The 15,657-nt window shown below is 43.6% G+C and overlaps 1 protein-coding gene across 1 annotated transcript; it reads right to left on the minus strand.

Annotated features, from left to right (window-relative positions):
* Positions 1-11,183: 11,183 nt before the first annotated feature.
* tent5d (terminal nucleotidyltransferase 5D) lies at positions 11,184-15,402 on the minus strand. The gene is made up of 2 exons (XM_086099467.1): positions 15,097-15,402; positions 11,184-14,809 (listed from the first exon to the last, which is right to left on the minus strand). Exons 1-2 carry the CDS (start codon positions 15,400-15,402, stop codon positions 11,660-11,662), a joined length of 3,456 nt encoding a protein of 1,151 aa, XP_085955593.1. The 3' UTR covers positions 11,184-11,659.
* Positions 15,403-15,657: the final 255 nt, after the last annotated feature.

Here is a 15,657-nt window from a genome sequence, read left to right on the forward strand (position 1 = left end):
GACACAGAGTCCAAATGTGTCATGTTCCGTCCATCCACTGTTAAGGTGACAGACAGAAGCTGCAACCATGAGGTGGTCGATGCCTGTCATGGTGGCAATCCCCTTTGGCCTGTGGGGCTTCTGAGGAAGCTGAAGGGTATTGGCAGTCTACGCAGAATGCAGTTTTGGTGGTCGCACTGCTGGAGCTACGGAGAATGACTTCTGGACACCTTCGAGGAAATTCTGATCCACCATCCGGCCTCTCAGGATACGGTGCTGCTCACCTCAACTCAGAGGGTTGTGAGTTGGTGAGAGAATACTTCAAAGAGCTGCTCAATTCCACTCCATGACACGCCTTCCTCTGAAGAAGCAGAGTCTGGAATGTTTCAGGCGGACTATTGTATCTCTGGAATTGAACTCACTGAGGTGGTTAAAAATCTCCTTGGTAGCAAAACCCTGGGTGCGGATGAGATTTGCCCGGAGTTCCTAATGGCTCTGGATTTTGTGGGGTTGTTCTGGTTGACATGTCGCTGCAACATTGCATGGACATCAATAAGAGTGTCTCTGGACTTGTAGACCAGGGTGGGGGGTCGCATTTTTAAGATCGCAGACAGGAGGGTATATTCCATGAGGTACCAGTTCCCCTGTACAACTTATATCACATCGCTGGCAATAAGTGGATTTTCTTTTCAGTGATGGTTAGACTCCACCAAGGTTGCCCTTTGCCACCGATTCTGTTCATAACTTTTATAACTACAGAGTAAAGGGCAGGATTACAAGGTGCAGCCGAGGCATTGAATGAGTCCGGCATGCTGTTCTCAGAAAAGCGTTTCACTTTTTGCAGATGATGTGGTTCTGTTGGTTTCATCAAGCCACAATCTTCAACTGTCACTTGAGTGGTTTGCAGCTGAGTGTTTGGCGTAACCCTGTTACAGATACGTATGCACCTAATAAATAAATACAGTATCACAGATCAATTTTATTATTGTTATATTCGTTGCAGTAATGTTGCATATCACTGTTTTGCAAATCAATGCTAATGTTAGTGTTTTTGCTCAAAGAAATAAAATAAATAAATGCGAGCTGTGTTGACTATTGCTCTTAGTGGACAACAACAAGCGGAATTGTCGCATTAAATATCCCCAAGATCTCGATCCTTTGATCAATGAAAATTTCCATTTACACAATTTTATGTCGTTTTTACATCCTGTCATCAGTGGGGATTGAAAAAAAAAAGTAAGCATGCCTGTTTTGACAATGTATGAACATCTGCAAGATACATAAACATACACTTATTTTGTAAATGATAGTTGGCTGGAGACTAAATGTAACTGTAACTGTAGTAAAAGTGAGTTCTAAATTGTATTTAAAATGCCAAATAACTCTTGAGCAGCCCTAAAAATGCCTGGTTTCTCTTCCGTGATTTTTTTTTTTGCTGCTCACCTTACATCACAAACACCATTAAAATATGTTTTTAACCAGATTTTTGGGGGGTATTATTTTATTGATAGCTCTCTCTTATAATTGTTCATGATGGACATACTTTATATTGTAATAATTCTGCTCTAAAGTTGTGTCCCTCAACCAATGGTGTCAAATGCAGGTTGAAAAAGTAAAAACCGTGCTACAGTTTAGCTTTAGCTACACGTGTTTCTACTCAACTGGCAGGTAAAGAGCTTCCAGGAAGCTAGTTTACTTGTGGCTTCAGCCAAACTGGCAGGTTTTTTACATTCCAGACCTCTATTTGACATTTCTGCTCTCAACATGCACACAACTCCATTCGTTGTTGCCTTGAGGATGAGGAAAACAATGAGCTGCATCACTCAGTCAGTAGAAATTGCAAAATCAAACTGCTCTGACCATGCACAGACTATAAGGTACCGGTATTCCTCTTTTAATTATAATCAGGGAGCATTAGCGACACTGGTGCAAGAGATTTGAAGAAGCAAGATATTCCCATCTATGGATTTATTCAAGATAGTTGTTTGATGTTGTCGGCTCTGATTGATTTGAGCCAAGTGTGTTGTATCTTGTGCCAATGTTAATGCCACAAATGTATTTGGTGTGCATGTTTTTTTTCCCACTGAGTCAAATGATCAAACTGGATTACTGTACATACAGTGATTGACTACAGTATAAATATTCGTTTTTCCTGCCAATTTGCATCCAGTTCCCCACCTTTTGCCTGAAATCAGATGGAATAGTCTCCAACACATCCACAACCTAACTATCAGATTCTGATTCAGAAAACTTTATTTACCCTGTGGGGCAATTAGAGTTTGGCCTTTATGGAGTTTGCATGCTTGCCCATGCTCGCATGTGTTTTCCAGGGGTGGTTCGGTTTCTTGTAATATTGCAAAAGGTGTTAATCTAAGTGTGAATGATTGTGTGTCTTTACTATATATGCCCTGTGATTAACATGGTGACCAGTCCATGGTTTGCTCAGCCTTTCAACCAAAACCAGCCAGGACAGGCTCCAGCTCTCCCGTAACTCTCCTGACAACATGCAGTATGAAAGAAATGGATGGGTACCTTTTGTACCCAGGAGCATGGTTACGAATTACTGACACCGTTTTATGATATACTGCATACTGGTAAATACCTGCTGTCGGTGTTACACCGTCTTATAGCAATATCTATTTGATGATACTGTATACTTTTCTATTAACCTCATATTAACTCAGACAGTTCGAGTGAGAGCTACTCATGCAGAGGGTGTTCGTGTCGTGTATTCTCCATTATCTTTCATCTCAGGGGAGAAATATGTGAATCGATCAAACAGAGGCGGAGTGCTAACACCGTTTTTGTTAGCACCTGCATGCTTTGCTTCATCTGTGAAACCTTTGAGATATTTCACAGTTCCAACACATGCATCAATCAGTCCATTCACTCTGACTTGTTAATGGATTTACGAAAAGACCACACACACACACACACACACACACACACACACTGCCCTATTCCATCTGCTTAGGTTTGTCTGTCAGACCTCGTTTGCCAAATACAGGAGAATCACATGGGATATTTGCTCACCAAGCCTTGCATATACACCCATGTCCCATCTAACTCTTGCAATGGTGACTAAAATAGCCTTCATATTCTTTTTTCAAACACGTAAACGTCCAACTCTGTCATCCCACGCATATCCAGCCTCTGTCCTCCCCACCCCCACTGTACACTTCATTATGGTCATGGCTTTGCACACAGGAGGAGGGGAGGGTGAGAGTGGGTGAGTGAGTTTGCACACACCTTCTTCTGCGTAAAACATGAGGATGACCTTTCATGAGGAAGCGATTTAAATGATGGCCTGTCATCACCAGGGATACCAACGAGTGAGTGTGGATGAACATCTCCTGTGGAAAAAAAACAACGTCACAATTTAGCACACACAGAGTGGAAAACACACACCCACACACACACACACACAAGGAGCATTCACGTGCTGCAGTCAAAGTGCCCTCCCTACATACACAACCGTAGTGATGCTTGATATGAATGGACGTTTATTGACAGCTGTTTTAAATGTGCTTTTCGAAGAGGATGTGATCTAATTGTTGATGCTTAGGTAAACTGTCTTGTTTATCCACCAAAACTATTCCAATGGATGCAAATGTGTAAGTGAATATAGGAAGGCAAGAGGAGGATGATAGAAACGAACAGGAGGTGAGCATTAAGGGTGGGAGCAAAAAAAAAAAGAAAAAAAGAAAAGCTGGATGCAAATGGGAGTCTATTCTCTGCGTATGCAGGCAAGATGGAAATGAGTGGGAGTCTGTGACGTCAATCAGAGTAGGCATAAACACGCACACACAAACAGAAACTCCCCTTGTCATCGAGTCCCAATGCTAAATGACTCTTCAGTCCAAACAGCAGAAGTGCTCCACATCACAGGACTATTGGAACATCATCTCAAAGAGACAACATCAGTGCGACACGAAAACTGATGTACCGGCTTCAGTTTTCAGTTTTATGCTCTCAAGCTCTCATTCACAGAAGTGTAAATCACATGTATATTATACATATACATTATATACATATATACATTATACAGGAGATCATTCTTAATTTTGAGTGTCATATGGACATACCGGTAGTTAATATTTCAAACAACAGTTTTACCCTTTTTTTTTTAATGCGGAATCTTATATGTTGTGTTGCATGTTGTAGAAAGGCTGTTAGAGTTGATTTTGCACAGGTAGGATTTTTTGACCGTTGTGTGCCATTGTGGGGTGGAATGCAGCTGACTCCCGGTCAATCAAGGTGGCTCCCCTCATTCCCATTAAAACCAGGGCAATGTGAGCGCACACAGTGCTACATTGCAAAAGAAGAAATTGACCGTACATGAGATTGATGCATACAAACTGCATTTATACTGGTAAACTGCAAGATCTCCCCTTGCAGATGATGTCGTCTGCAATGCATGTGACGTGGTCAATTGGAGACCGCCTTGCACCCATGATCATGCATGGCAACCAATAGCAACCCTGTTTCTCCTTAGTTGTGACACACTGTCAGCGGGGTGCTATTAAAATATTTTTAAGATGATAATGATTGTTATGTCTTCGCCGAATTGATTTCTTCATTGATTCAGATGTATTGTCCACAGCGTCATCATATTTATGAATGCAATATGATGAAATCCATCACACACATGCATGAAGCGCCGAATCTGTCTGTCCTCAATCAAATCCATCAAAATCCAAAAAAAAAAAAAGCACTACCGGGGCCACCGCTTCGACCTGCTGTTTGCCAGTCTCAATTCTAGTCTACTTTTTGTCACCAAATTGCATGACACGCCGGGGCGGAGCTTGCAGTCGTGTCGGCCGGAACGCCCAGTGAGACCAAATTTATCAACACGCTAAAACAGAATTGCCCTGGCACGAAAACGACGATGCGCCGATTTTTACGTCGAGCGCACTCTACTTTGTCTTTCCAAATTTTCAGGTGCATTGAGGGAGCAGTATTTCCATCTAATGGAACGCTCGGTGAAGCAGTACCAAATGCGGTTGACTAGGTTTGCCTCAGCCATTTTTTTATGCAGAGTGCATGGGTTCCTGTCTACTAAAACAACACCGTTGTAGTCAACTTCACTCAAAATCCTTACTTTCCCAACATACTAAACCGCCACCTTGGACAAGAAGTCCAGGCCACCCCTGAATGAGATGTATTGTCAGCCTGGCCAAACCCAATGAAAAATTCCTGGCGAAATCCATGTAAATATAACTTACAGTAAGTGGGGCTTGACATTTCAGAGGCCCAAACTGACAGCTTTGTCAGTGACAGGCCCTGACCCAGCACTGGTTTAGAACGGTATGGCTAACATATTGAATAATATTAATATTATATAGCTTTGTATATCTGTCAGTGCAGGAAAAAAATAAGTCTGCTCAGGCAGGTTGAGGAGCAACAAACAATACTGTAATACACTTACATACAGACATATTCAGCTACCAAGCTTTGGGTTTGTTTTTTGTTTTTTACTGTTGTCTGCCGGTTGTTCTTTACATGTACCAGCACTTGTCAGTGTGTAACTTTTATATTAAAATATAGTGTATACTCCTGGGAGAAACCTCAACCAGCTGCCACAATGCCCCCACCATTCGTGTCGTGTTTTTCCTTTTGTTGTTGTTAAAACGTCGCTGACATCACCTGTGTTTTGGACACCCACACCCACAGGAGAGTTCTGTAACGTTCCACTTAGCAAGCTTCTGTCATATGATCTGCATAGACTGAAGGAGACACAAAGGGAGGAATTCTCTTACGAATTTTGAAAACTCAATATTAGGATTCAAAGACAACACAGTGCAATAACAATGTCATAAATCAAAACATCTACATGTTGTTCATCATGAGACTATGTGTGTATGTGTGTTTGTGTGTGTGTGTGTGTGTGTGTGTGTGTGCGTGTGTGTGTGTGTGTGTGTGTGTGTGTGTGTGTGTGTGTGTGTATGTGTATTCAGTGTTGCCATTGAACATTTCAATGTCTGGCTACTTATGCGTTGCTGTAATTGTGTTTTACCTCAATCAGTTTGTTTATAATTTGTTTATGTAGTTCTTTGGTGAGGAGCAGTTGAATGTGAGAGGATGATTATTTGCTCATCATTTCAGTATACAGTAATTCATTCATGGAAGACAGACCGGTTGTATGCTGACATTGAAATAATGTAGTAACCATTACAGACACACACAAACAAGATTTCATGAATAAAATAAAAAAAATCAGGTTAGCTGTGGCATTAACATTTGTTGGTGGTCCAACATGTATTTCAAACACTGTGCAATATGTTCCCCCAAAGACTCACCATTTCCCTTTCATTGCTTTGATTCTCAAGGGTGAAGTTCGTAGTTGAGCCAGCTGTTTAAATTTCTCATAATGCTGAGAGAGCCGGGACATCATTTTAAGTCAGTGTTCAAAACTTTAATAACAGAGTTGAACAAAGATTATCTACAAATTAGGCATGCAGTATTTGCATTTTCACGGAAGCGGGTATAATACCAGAATATGAACGTGTGGGGACTCAGGAGAGGTCTCCAGGTTGATCTCACACCCAAAGCCAATTCGGATACGTACTTTTATGTAACCTGAATAAGAAAATGAATGAAGAATAAGAATTAGTACATGATCTGTGAGAAGACACTGGTGCATTGCAAGGTGCTCTGGACTGCATTGGGGCATAGACATCATCTAAAACAAGTTTACCTTGAAGATGTCATTCATTCATTTCTACGGAGCTGTGATGCGATACTCAATACTCTCCGTTCTCTTGCCGGTTTGTGAGATGAATTTTGAGTATTATGTCAATTTCTGGCGGCCCGGTAGTCGAGTGGTTAGCACGTCGACTTCACAGTGCAGTGGTACCGGGTTCAATTCCAGCTCTGGCCTCCCTGTGTGGAGTTTGCATGTTCTGTGTGGGTTTTCTCCGGGTGCTCCGGTTTCCTCCCACATTCCAAAAACATGCATGGCAGGCTAATTGAACACTCTAAATTGTCCCTGGGTGTGAGTGTCGGCGTGCATGGTTGTTCGTCTCTCTGTGCCCTGCGATTGGCTGGCAACTGATTCGGGGTGTCCCCTGCCTACTGCCCGAAGACAGCTGGGATAGGCTCCAGCACCCCCTGCGACCCTAGTGAGGATACAGCAGTTCGGAAGATGAATGAATGAATGAATGTCAATTTCTGTACGAGGAATGTACACTTGGCCTACACTGAACAAATGATGTGTGGAATTAGTTTCATTTGATTGTGTCAAGTGGCTGCAACCACAACAGATACATTTTTGAAAGTAAACATACAATATTAAGACATATATAGATTTAGTGATTTGATTTCATGCTACCAGTTGATGAAATAAAATTGAGCGAAGTCAACACACCACTTTTTTTCAGTGTATGCGTATCCCCTGGATGTGTGATATGGGTTGTGTGAAAAAAAAATTATTCTGCGAACACTTGCCTGACCAATTTCTTCATCTCGATCAGAAGAATGCTTCCCCTTGCTGTTATTCAATATTTTTACCTTCTTCTATTCATGCTGACTGAGCACTGAATCATCGCAGTCCAGGAGACTAATGTGTGGGAGGCACACAGTGGGGTAGTGGAGTGGGAGACAAAATGTAGAGGGTGTGAGTGGTACAGGTTAAGCAGGGTGAGGCTGTAGTCATTTTTGTAAATAACCAAAAAATGTTGTATACATAAATGGTGAATACTAAATATGAATTGTGCCCTCAAAAGAATATCAACCCTTTATTGGGCTCTATGACCATAATCCATCGCCGCAAATAATTTGAGGTGATTGTGAATGGCAAGTTCATTTTAGAATGACATTTAAAAATATTGCACTAACATGAAATTATAAAGGGCAAGCAGATGAAATAAGTACTTGTACTTTTAATGGATGGAGATAACCATTTGTACTGTCAAACTTGCATGTTCACACCCTACGATGCCAAATTGAAGTCCGAGATGTAAAGGGACTTTGACGTCTGAGTAACACGCCCTGCCACCAAGCCATAATGAGTTATGGAGATGTGCGGATGAGGTGTCTCTGTAATTTTAGAAAATGTCTGTTTATTGCAAACAATAGGACTGTCCATTAGGAAAATTGATGCACATGCAGTTGTGTGTGTGTGTGTGTGTGTGTGTGTGTACTGCTCTGACATCAATGCTGACGTCACCGCAGCCACTTCACGGTGACTCCCTTGTGACTGAAGGCCTGACAGCCTCCCACGCTTGCCTCATCAACTCCTCTGTTACGCCCACCTCTTGCTTTATCTCCCCTTCCCCACTCACTGTCCTTGTCTTATTGTTCCCTCCTCAACTCTATTTTCTCTTGTGGCCACCCGTCCACTATCTTGAACCGTTTATTTCACCAGCCTTTTTCTTTTGTTTCTTTAAACATCCGCATCAGCCACTGCCCTCCCTGTCCTACGTCATGCTCTCCTGCACCCAACAGGCTGTCTGTCCCTGTCTCTATGGAAACCCCGAGTGGACAAGAGCGGCTCAGGGGTCTGTGAGATGCTGGTATAGAGCCTCAAAGATCACACACGTTTCCTCTCTCCCAGAGAGCCACACAGCCTTGTGCAAGCCTACGTTGGGAGTAAACAGTTGGCGTGTGAAACCTGCGATCGCACTTGAGGCCCCCGAAGGCATTCTCGCCGTGTGTCCACAATGTAATAAGTGGCGTGACATAGAAGGGAGCCATTCTACTGGGAGGGAGTTGACTTGTTCCATCACACTGTTTAGTCTCTTTGAGTACAAGCTGTAAAAGAGCACATCCTGATCTGAAACCATTGCCTCTTCCTAGCTTATACACATTGTTGACTCGGCTCTATTGCATTAATGTGAGTGAGCAGATCCCATCAATTCTGAGGAACAGTTGATTTATGATATATATATTTTTTAAAGGCCTCAAACAGACACAGTTTCCCACCTTTAGTTTGGTCTCCATGGCACCATCTTGATGTGACTGTTGTGCTTAAATGGAACATTGTAGCATCAAATCATGGCTAACGATGAGTTACACAATGCCTTGTTATGGGAAAAAAAAGGGTCAGTGTCAAACAGCACAAGAATAGAAAAGTGACTTTTTTCAATTTGGCTGAGCTACATATAAAATAATTTCTCACCATATTTGACTGTTATTTTTTTAAGTTCCCCTTTATTTATTAAAAGGTACATGAATAAACTACAACAAACAAGTACATTGAAGAAGACTTCAAAACAGGCAGGAGTGACGGGGTCAACATTGAAACACGAAAACTACAACCCAGGTCCAGACCCACCCCGTTAAAACCCCCAGTGCTGCGGTAAGATAAAGACTCTTATTTCTTTCAATTAGGCACTTGATTTCCCTGCCTAACCATCTTTGGTCATGGTTCCTGTCACTTTAAATTAGATCCAAACTGCTTTGAAATTGTTATGGAATTACAGTATATCATGTGGATCAGGGGTGTCAAACATACGGCCCGCGGGTCAGAACCGGCCCCCAAGGAGGTTCGATCCGGCCCGCGGGATCATTTAAAAGTGAAAGCATTAAAGACACAGAATGAATATTTTAAATAAAATGCAGTTTGTGGATTATACGCTAGGGGGCACACTGTTTTGATCACAGTCAAAGACAACATTGTTTTGATCGGGGAAGAAAACAGCAGTCTCAGTCTGTCACCGAGATCCAACGCAGCAAATGATATGAAAGCGCCAATCAATGCTTCTTGAGACCAAAACAAAGGAAAGACATGATATTTTGGTGATTCATAGCACAGTATGATATAATGTTAATGGTTCGGCCCACTTGACCTCTACCGAGTCCGTATGTGGCCCACAATGTGAAATGAGTTTGACACCCTTGATGTAGATGGTGAATGCTGATTCATTGTGAGACGAGTCAGTCATTCAAAGGCAATTGCTTCTACCTCATCCATTCTTGGAAATGGCCCAAAGATGGTTATAATTTGACCACATGTGTCATGTAAACTAAATCGTCAATTACGTCACATGACTACACAAAGTACTCCACAAAAAGGAAAAAAAGAAAAGGAATCCGGCACATTTTCTCACAGTTTACCTGAAAATGGCGGATTGTTTATTCACACACAACATACTGTAACTGGTATGATGTACAGTCTGTTACAAAGGCATTGTGAACAAACAGCAGGATGACCGTTGAGTATAATCTTGGAAAGTCTTGCAAAAATAGAGAAATTTCAATTGACTTAAAATCCTTTGCATTGTGTCGTATATGTATGGGATGTCGAGTTGCTCATGCATTATCTGTTTTCCCATCAATTTTACAATATGTGTGGTGTTCATATGTCTGCATGCGTGAAAGAACCTATCACTTCACAAATTGAAAAATCCATCGTTGTACACGTCTTCAAAATTAACTCTTCAGTACATGAAAACAACATTTACATTAAACCGTCTTGGGAACATAGTCACACAGCATTTGGCAGTGAGAGAACAGTCCGATGTAGTCCATGCACAATACTGTATATATCACAGGCAAGGTCCAAATTCTGAACAAACCCAATCAGAACAACACAGTAGGAACAGGAAAAGAACATATCGGAATCCTAGAATCTGGAAGTACGTTTGCATGTCTGAGAAGGTCAGAAACTCATCTTTGGTCCCAGGTATCCCAAACGGTTATCACTCAAGGGCGCACAGTATTTTTAGGAATGATACCAAATATCTCCCCTCCCTCCTCACCCAAAATCATGACTAATAATCTTGTTTTAACTTTAGAGCAGGGGTCCCCAACCGCCGGTCCGTGGACCGGTACCGGTCCGCAGGGCATTTGGTACCGGGCCGCACAGAAAGAACTTGCCTTAATTCCGTTTTATTTATTTCGGAATACGAAAGATGTTTTATTTTGAAAAATTACCGGATTCTCTGTTACATCCGTCTGTGTCACGCTTGACTCACGTCAAACCACGCTTCTCCGTCACGTGACCGATTATGCTAAAAACAAAACGTTGGAGGTCGCAAAATGAGTTAAAAAACTGCTGGAGATCGCAAATGACGACGGCTTTAAAAGTATGTTCGAGACAAGTGGATTAAGGTTATGGCTGAATACTCTGGGATCGCCACAATAGCACTGTTGCTATTTCCGACATCCTATCTGTGTGAGGTGGGGGGTTTCTGCAGCAACAGCGACTAAAACAAAATTACGAAGTAGACTGGACATAAACCACACACCTGAGGTGTCATTGTCTCCTATTACCCCGAGATGGGACCGTCTAGTTGCAGAAAATCAAGCTCGGGGCTGTGGTGAGTCGTCATTTTCATGCACTTTGAACTTGCGTTGTATCGTATTTTGAAGGCATTAAACATTACCATAGCGATCAGTGTTGCGGCCAGATTAGACACTCCTTGTGTTTATTATTATATTTCGAAAACACCACAGTTTTCATGCAGCTCATACCATATTATTTTGTTGTATTAATCCGCCACATCTTAAATGCCGGTCCCTGAAAATATTGTCTGACATAAACCGGTCCGTGGGGCAAAAAAAGGTTGGGGACCCCTGCTTTAGAGGACCAATGGAAGTACAGCCCCCAGGTACTCACTGGAAAGTCTGTGAGAGGCCAAAGCTATTTCCATTCTCCAGCTCTTAGCTGATAACAGGTAGGTTTTTTTTTCCTTTGCTGCGTGTTTTGTGTACCTATTCAGGCACATTTTCTTCACAGTTAAACTAGTCCCGTTTGTGTGTGCATGTGCAAAGGGTATGGTTGGTAAAGGAGAGTTGATCCCCCTTGGGGGATGTAGTAGCTGCAGTAACTGGGTTCCGTCAGGTAGGGGCTGTTGTGCTCAGCAAGGTATGGAGCAGGCTGATAGAAGCATGTGACATGATCTGTGTTGGGGATAATGTTCTGCTCCCCGAGAACTTTCAGTGCCAGCACCGTGATCATGTTGAGAGTCTGGCGCCTCTCGTGGCCCATCAGACACACCGTGCTGTCGTCCACCACGCGGCGTAGTGTCATTAGGTACTGATACTTGCTTCTCTCCTCTCCAATGAAGTGATTCTTCAAGTAGGACAGGATCTTCCTCTGCTGCTCTTGCACGTCGGGGAAATCAATGAAAAAGCGTGAGCACATGTAACGTTCCAGTGTCTTTATTTGAGTTTCACTGGCCGGTCGATAGTCCCTGACCAGTAGGTTGCTGTATTTCAACAAGCCGCCACCTCGAATCTCTTCAGGATTCCTTGTAGCGATTAAGCGGTAGCGCAGGTGATCTATGGCGGCCTCAAAGTCACCATACATGCTCTCGGCCAGGACCTCGACCGCAGGGACACAGTCCGCTGCTTGAGGAGCTGCCATCTGCTCAGACACATCTGCATTTGTTTTTTGGGCCTCTTTGCTCTCAGCCGCCGAGCTAAATGCATCATTTGTGTTTGGAGGGGCAGCTGCGCTTGGGTCTGCACACCGGGGCGGCGCATGTGAGGTCGCACTTGGTAGTGTGATCGGAAAAGAGACAGGCTCTGGAACCTGAGTCAACAAAGAAACATAAGTCTGCTCTCTTTTATCCTCCAGTTGCAAGACAGGAACTGGGTGCAGGGTAGAAGGCTCGACAATCTGTTCTTCACTGTCTGAGTTGTCAATCAGAGACCCAGCGTCTGAGGATATCCGAAACGCGGGATCCTCTGATTCCACTGGAGGAGTGAAGCAGAGGAGGGGAGGGCTGAGGCACGGAGAAGGAGGAGTTAGACAGACAGGGGGAGGGCTGAGGCTAAGCATAGGAGGGGTGAGATAAGGAGGGGAGCTGATGCAGGACGATGTCGGGCTGAAGCCAAGGGACGGAGAGCTGTAACTGGTGGCGGAGCCGGCAGTGTGCAGCGTCGAAGACGAGAGGCAGTGAGAGGGGGGTGTCAAGCATGGGGGTGGGCTGAGGCTTGGGGGCCAAGGGGTGAAGCAGGGAGGTGAGAGACTGAGTACAGGAGGCGGGAGGTATGAAACTAGCGGGGTGACACTGTGCGAAGAGGAAGGTGATTGGGGCGGAGGGGTCTTCTGTCGTGGTGAGGATTTTTCACTGCTGCCACTTGGCTTATCCAATTTGTTCTCCTCGTCCTCATTGGTTTCAGATTCTTGGGTATTTGAGTGACATTTATCACTATGTGAAACGAGCGAGTTCAGGCTATCGGGAGATTCATTTTGTTTTAGTTGCAAAGTAGTATTTTCAGTGGAAGACTGCCTCTGATCAGCTAGTCTGTCCTCACGGGTTTGAATGTCCGTTCCGCACAAACACTCCGTGATTAACTCGGAAGGTTTTGGATCCAGAGGTTCAACGGAAATGGAATCTGGGGCGGGATCTGGAGTGAAACGGAAGTCCAGATTTGCTGAAAGGTTGCTGTTTGGACTGTTTTCGAGCCCAGGGACTGTCATCATCGAGAGTGTTACTTTTGTGGGGTCTGAACCAGTAGCCGTAACAAGACTGGGCCCGAGTCTTAGCTTACCATGAAGATCGGGTTCAGGGCTTGAGGAAGAGTTTGGATCTAAACTGGAATCTGATATGGAGTCACTCTCAAAGGCTAGCCCAGGGTCAGGCATGGGGGCAACCTTCCTGCACATCCTACGCGGCGGTTTAGGAGATGAATGCTTAAGCACCACCATATGAGAGAGTCTTTCTGAGACTTTACAAGAAGGTGGACAGAATGCCTTTTCGTCAGTAACAAGGCTGGGTGGTGCAAGTGTGTCCTGAGTGTCTGCCATGCTGTCAAGTCTGTCACATGATTTTTCAATCTGTGCGCTGTGTGTTTCTGCAGCGCTGTTGGGTGAAAGCGGCGTGGCGGCGATGGAAGAAACACACCCATCAGTCTTTTCTTCCGGTGTGATATTTTTTTTTGATGGCTGACTATTTTCTATGTCCCCTTGAAGCTCTGCATTCATCAGTACATCAATTTGATTTTTTTTTCCGCTCTCTAAAGTGTTGTCTGCCCTTAGTTGAGAAGATGTGTCAACATCTGGGTTACACAAACATCGTGTTTCATCTTTCTCAAGCTCATCTAAACCTTTTGAGGTCTCGGTGTTCTCGGATGATTCTCTGCTGTCGCAGTTATTTGTCAGTCTTACGGAGTCTGTCGGCGTTGGCTGTGTGGTCTTTGTCAGTCCAGTTGTTTTCTCCGTGAGTACTTCCTGTTTATCACAAGGTGCATCGTGATTTGAAAATAATGGTTCCAAGTGCTCTGAGCATTCAGTTGAGTCTGAGGGTTGCAGCGCATCGTTGAGTTTATATTCCGCCACATCGGTCTCAGTGGTTGGTTTCTCTCCTGCGATCATTTTTAAAGATGCATGCCCAGGGAGTTTGGGTTCATTCAAGTTTTCTTGGTGCTCATTTAGCTCTGTGGGGTTTTTTTCTTTGTTATTTTCTTCCTGTGTGGAGTGTTTTGTGTCTTCTTTTCCATGCATGTCATCCTTCTGTTCAGTGTTGGTAATATGAGGCCCTTCTTCTAAAAGGGATGCATTTTTACATTTAGATTTTTCAGTTCCTGCAGCGCTACCCTGCTTAAGCAGAGAAGAAGCATCTTTATTCTCTTCCTTCGGTGTAACATTATGCTTGTGCAGTGACTCCTGGAGATAGGATTCAAGAAGACGATCCAAAATGATTTGGAAGGAATCAACGCTGAACTCAAACTGCCTCCTCAGCATGCTTACAAATTTGAGCTCCAGGTTTTTGCCACTGTTGTTGGACAAGGAGATGAGGCTCCAGCGGTCCTGCTCATTAAAGACTTTGACCATCTTTTGGACATAGGCCTCTTTCATTGTTGCACTGCTGATCCTCTCTCTGTTGACCCCTGCTGGCAGGTAGTCCAGCAAGCAACCAAGCACTGACTCTTTGATCACCTGTGGGATAAGGGAACAAATATGACAAGGACTATAAATAATGACTGCAATATTGCTCGCAATATTAGACTTTGGCTTCAGGTGTAATCCTGTTATCAATATTAAAACCAATTCAGTCTGCCTTTGGAGTAAATTGTAACGGAATTAGTTTAGATTCGAATTATTTCTGTCAGAATGAAAAGCACAAAAATCGATACTGCAGTATTGGTAGCGAGAGTCACTGGACTAAACGGATATAACTTAGTACACGTTATTGAACTGGCTGTTTCTTTTCTGTTAAAACTTACCTGGAACTCCTCCTGACTGGGCAGCTCCACTCCAAAAATAATATCCAGGTCTTTATAGCTCATGTTGTTGTCTTGGACCAGAACATGGCTTGCTGTGGAGCCATTGAGGCGCACGTCTCTTACAGTGATGCCTTGCTTCCGCAGACTAGCCCGTACAGCGATGATGATGTCTCGAGGACGGAGTTCCAGGGTTGGAAAGTTCCCGCGACCGTGGATGGGAACAATGTCTGACAAAACCTGATGGAGAACTGCCACTTGCTCAGGCTTCAGGCTGTGGAACCGCTGACTGGATTTCATTTCAGACATGCTGATGCCTTAAAAGAGGGAAAACAAATAATTGGCATGAGAGTTTATTCCTATTTAAACCATCAAATGTCAAACTCTCTCCCCCCACATGCACATACACGGTGAGAGATAGAGTGGGAGAGCATCACTGCCACTGGCAGTCTGATGGCTGCTAGTCACAGCTTGGCTGACAGCTTTTCCACAATGCTAATATAACTGCGGCGTTGACAAACTGACACGTGGTCATTCATGAAGCTTTTCCTTGCAGAAACATCC

This window comes from Hippocampus guttulatus, chromosome 2, assembly GCF_054856545.1.
Source record: "Hippocampus guttulatus isolate MCC_2025c chromosome 2, RoL_Hgut_1.0, whole genome shotgun sequence".
Lineage (NCBI taxonomy): Eukaryota > Metazoa > Chordata > Actinopteri > Syngnathiformes > Syngnathidae > Hippocampus > Hippocampus guttulatus.

What these genes read in the sequence shown, in the direction of transcription:
- tent5d (XM_086099467.1), bottom strand. Translation starts at nt 15,402, where the DNA reads ATGTCTGAAATGAAATCCAGTCAGCGGTTCCACAGCCTGAAGCCTGAG. An exon ending in CCAGTCAGGAGGAGTTCCAG is followed by an intron (nt 14,810 to 15,096) that starts GTAAGTTTTAAC and finishes CTTATCCCACAG; the next exon opens with GTGATCAAAGAGTCAGTGCT.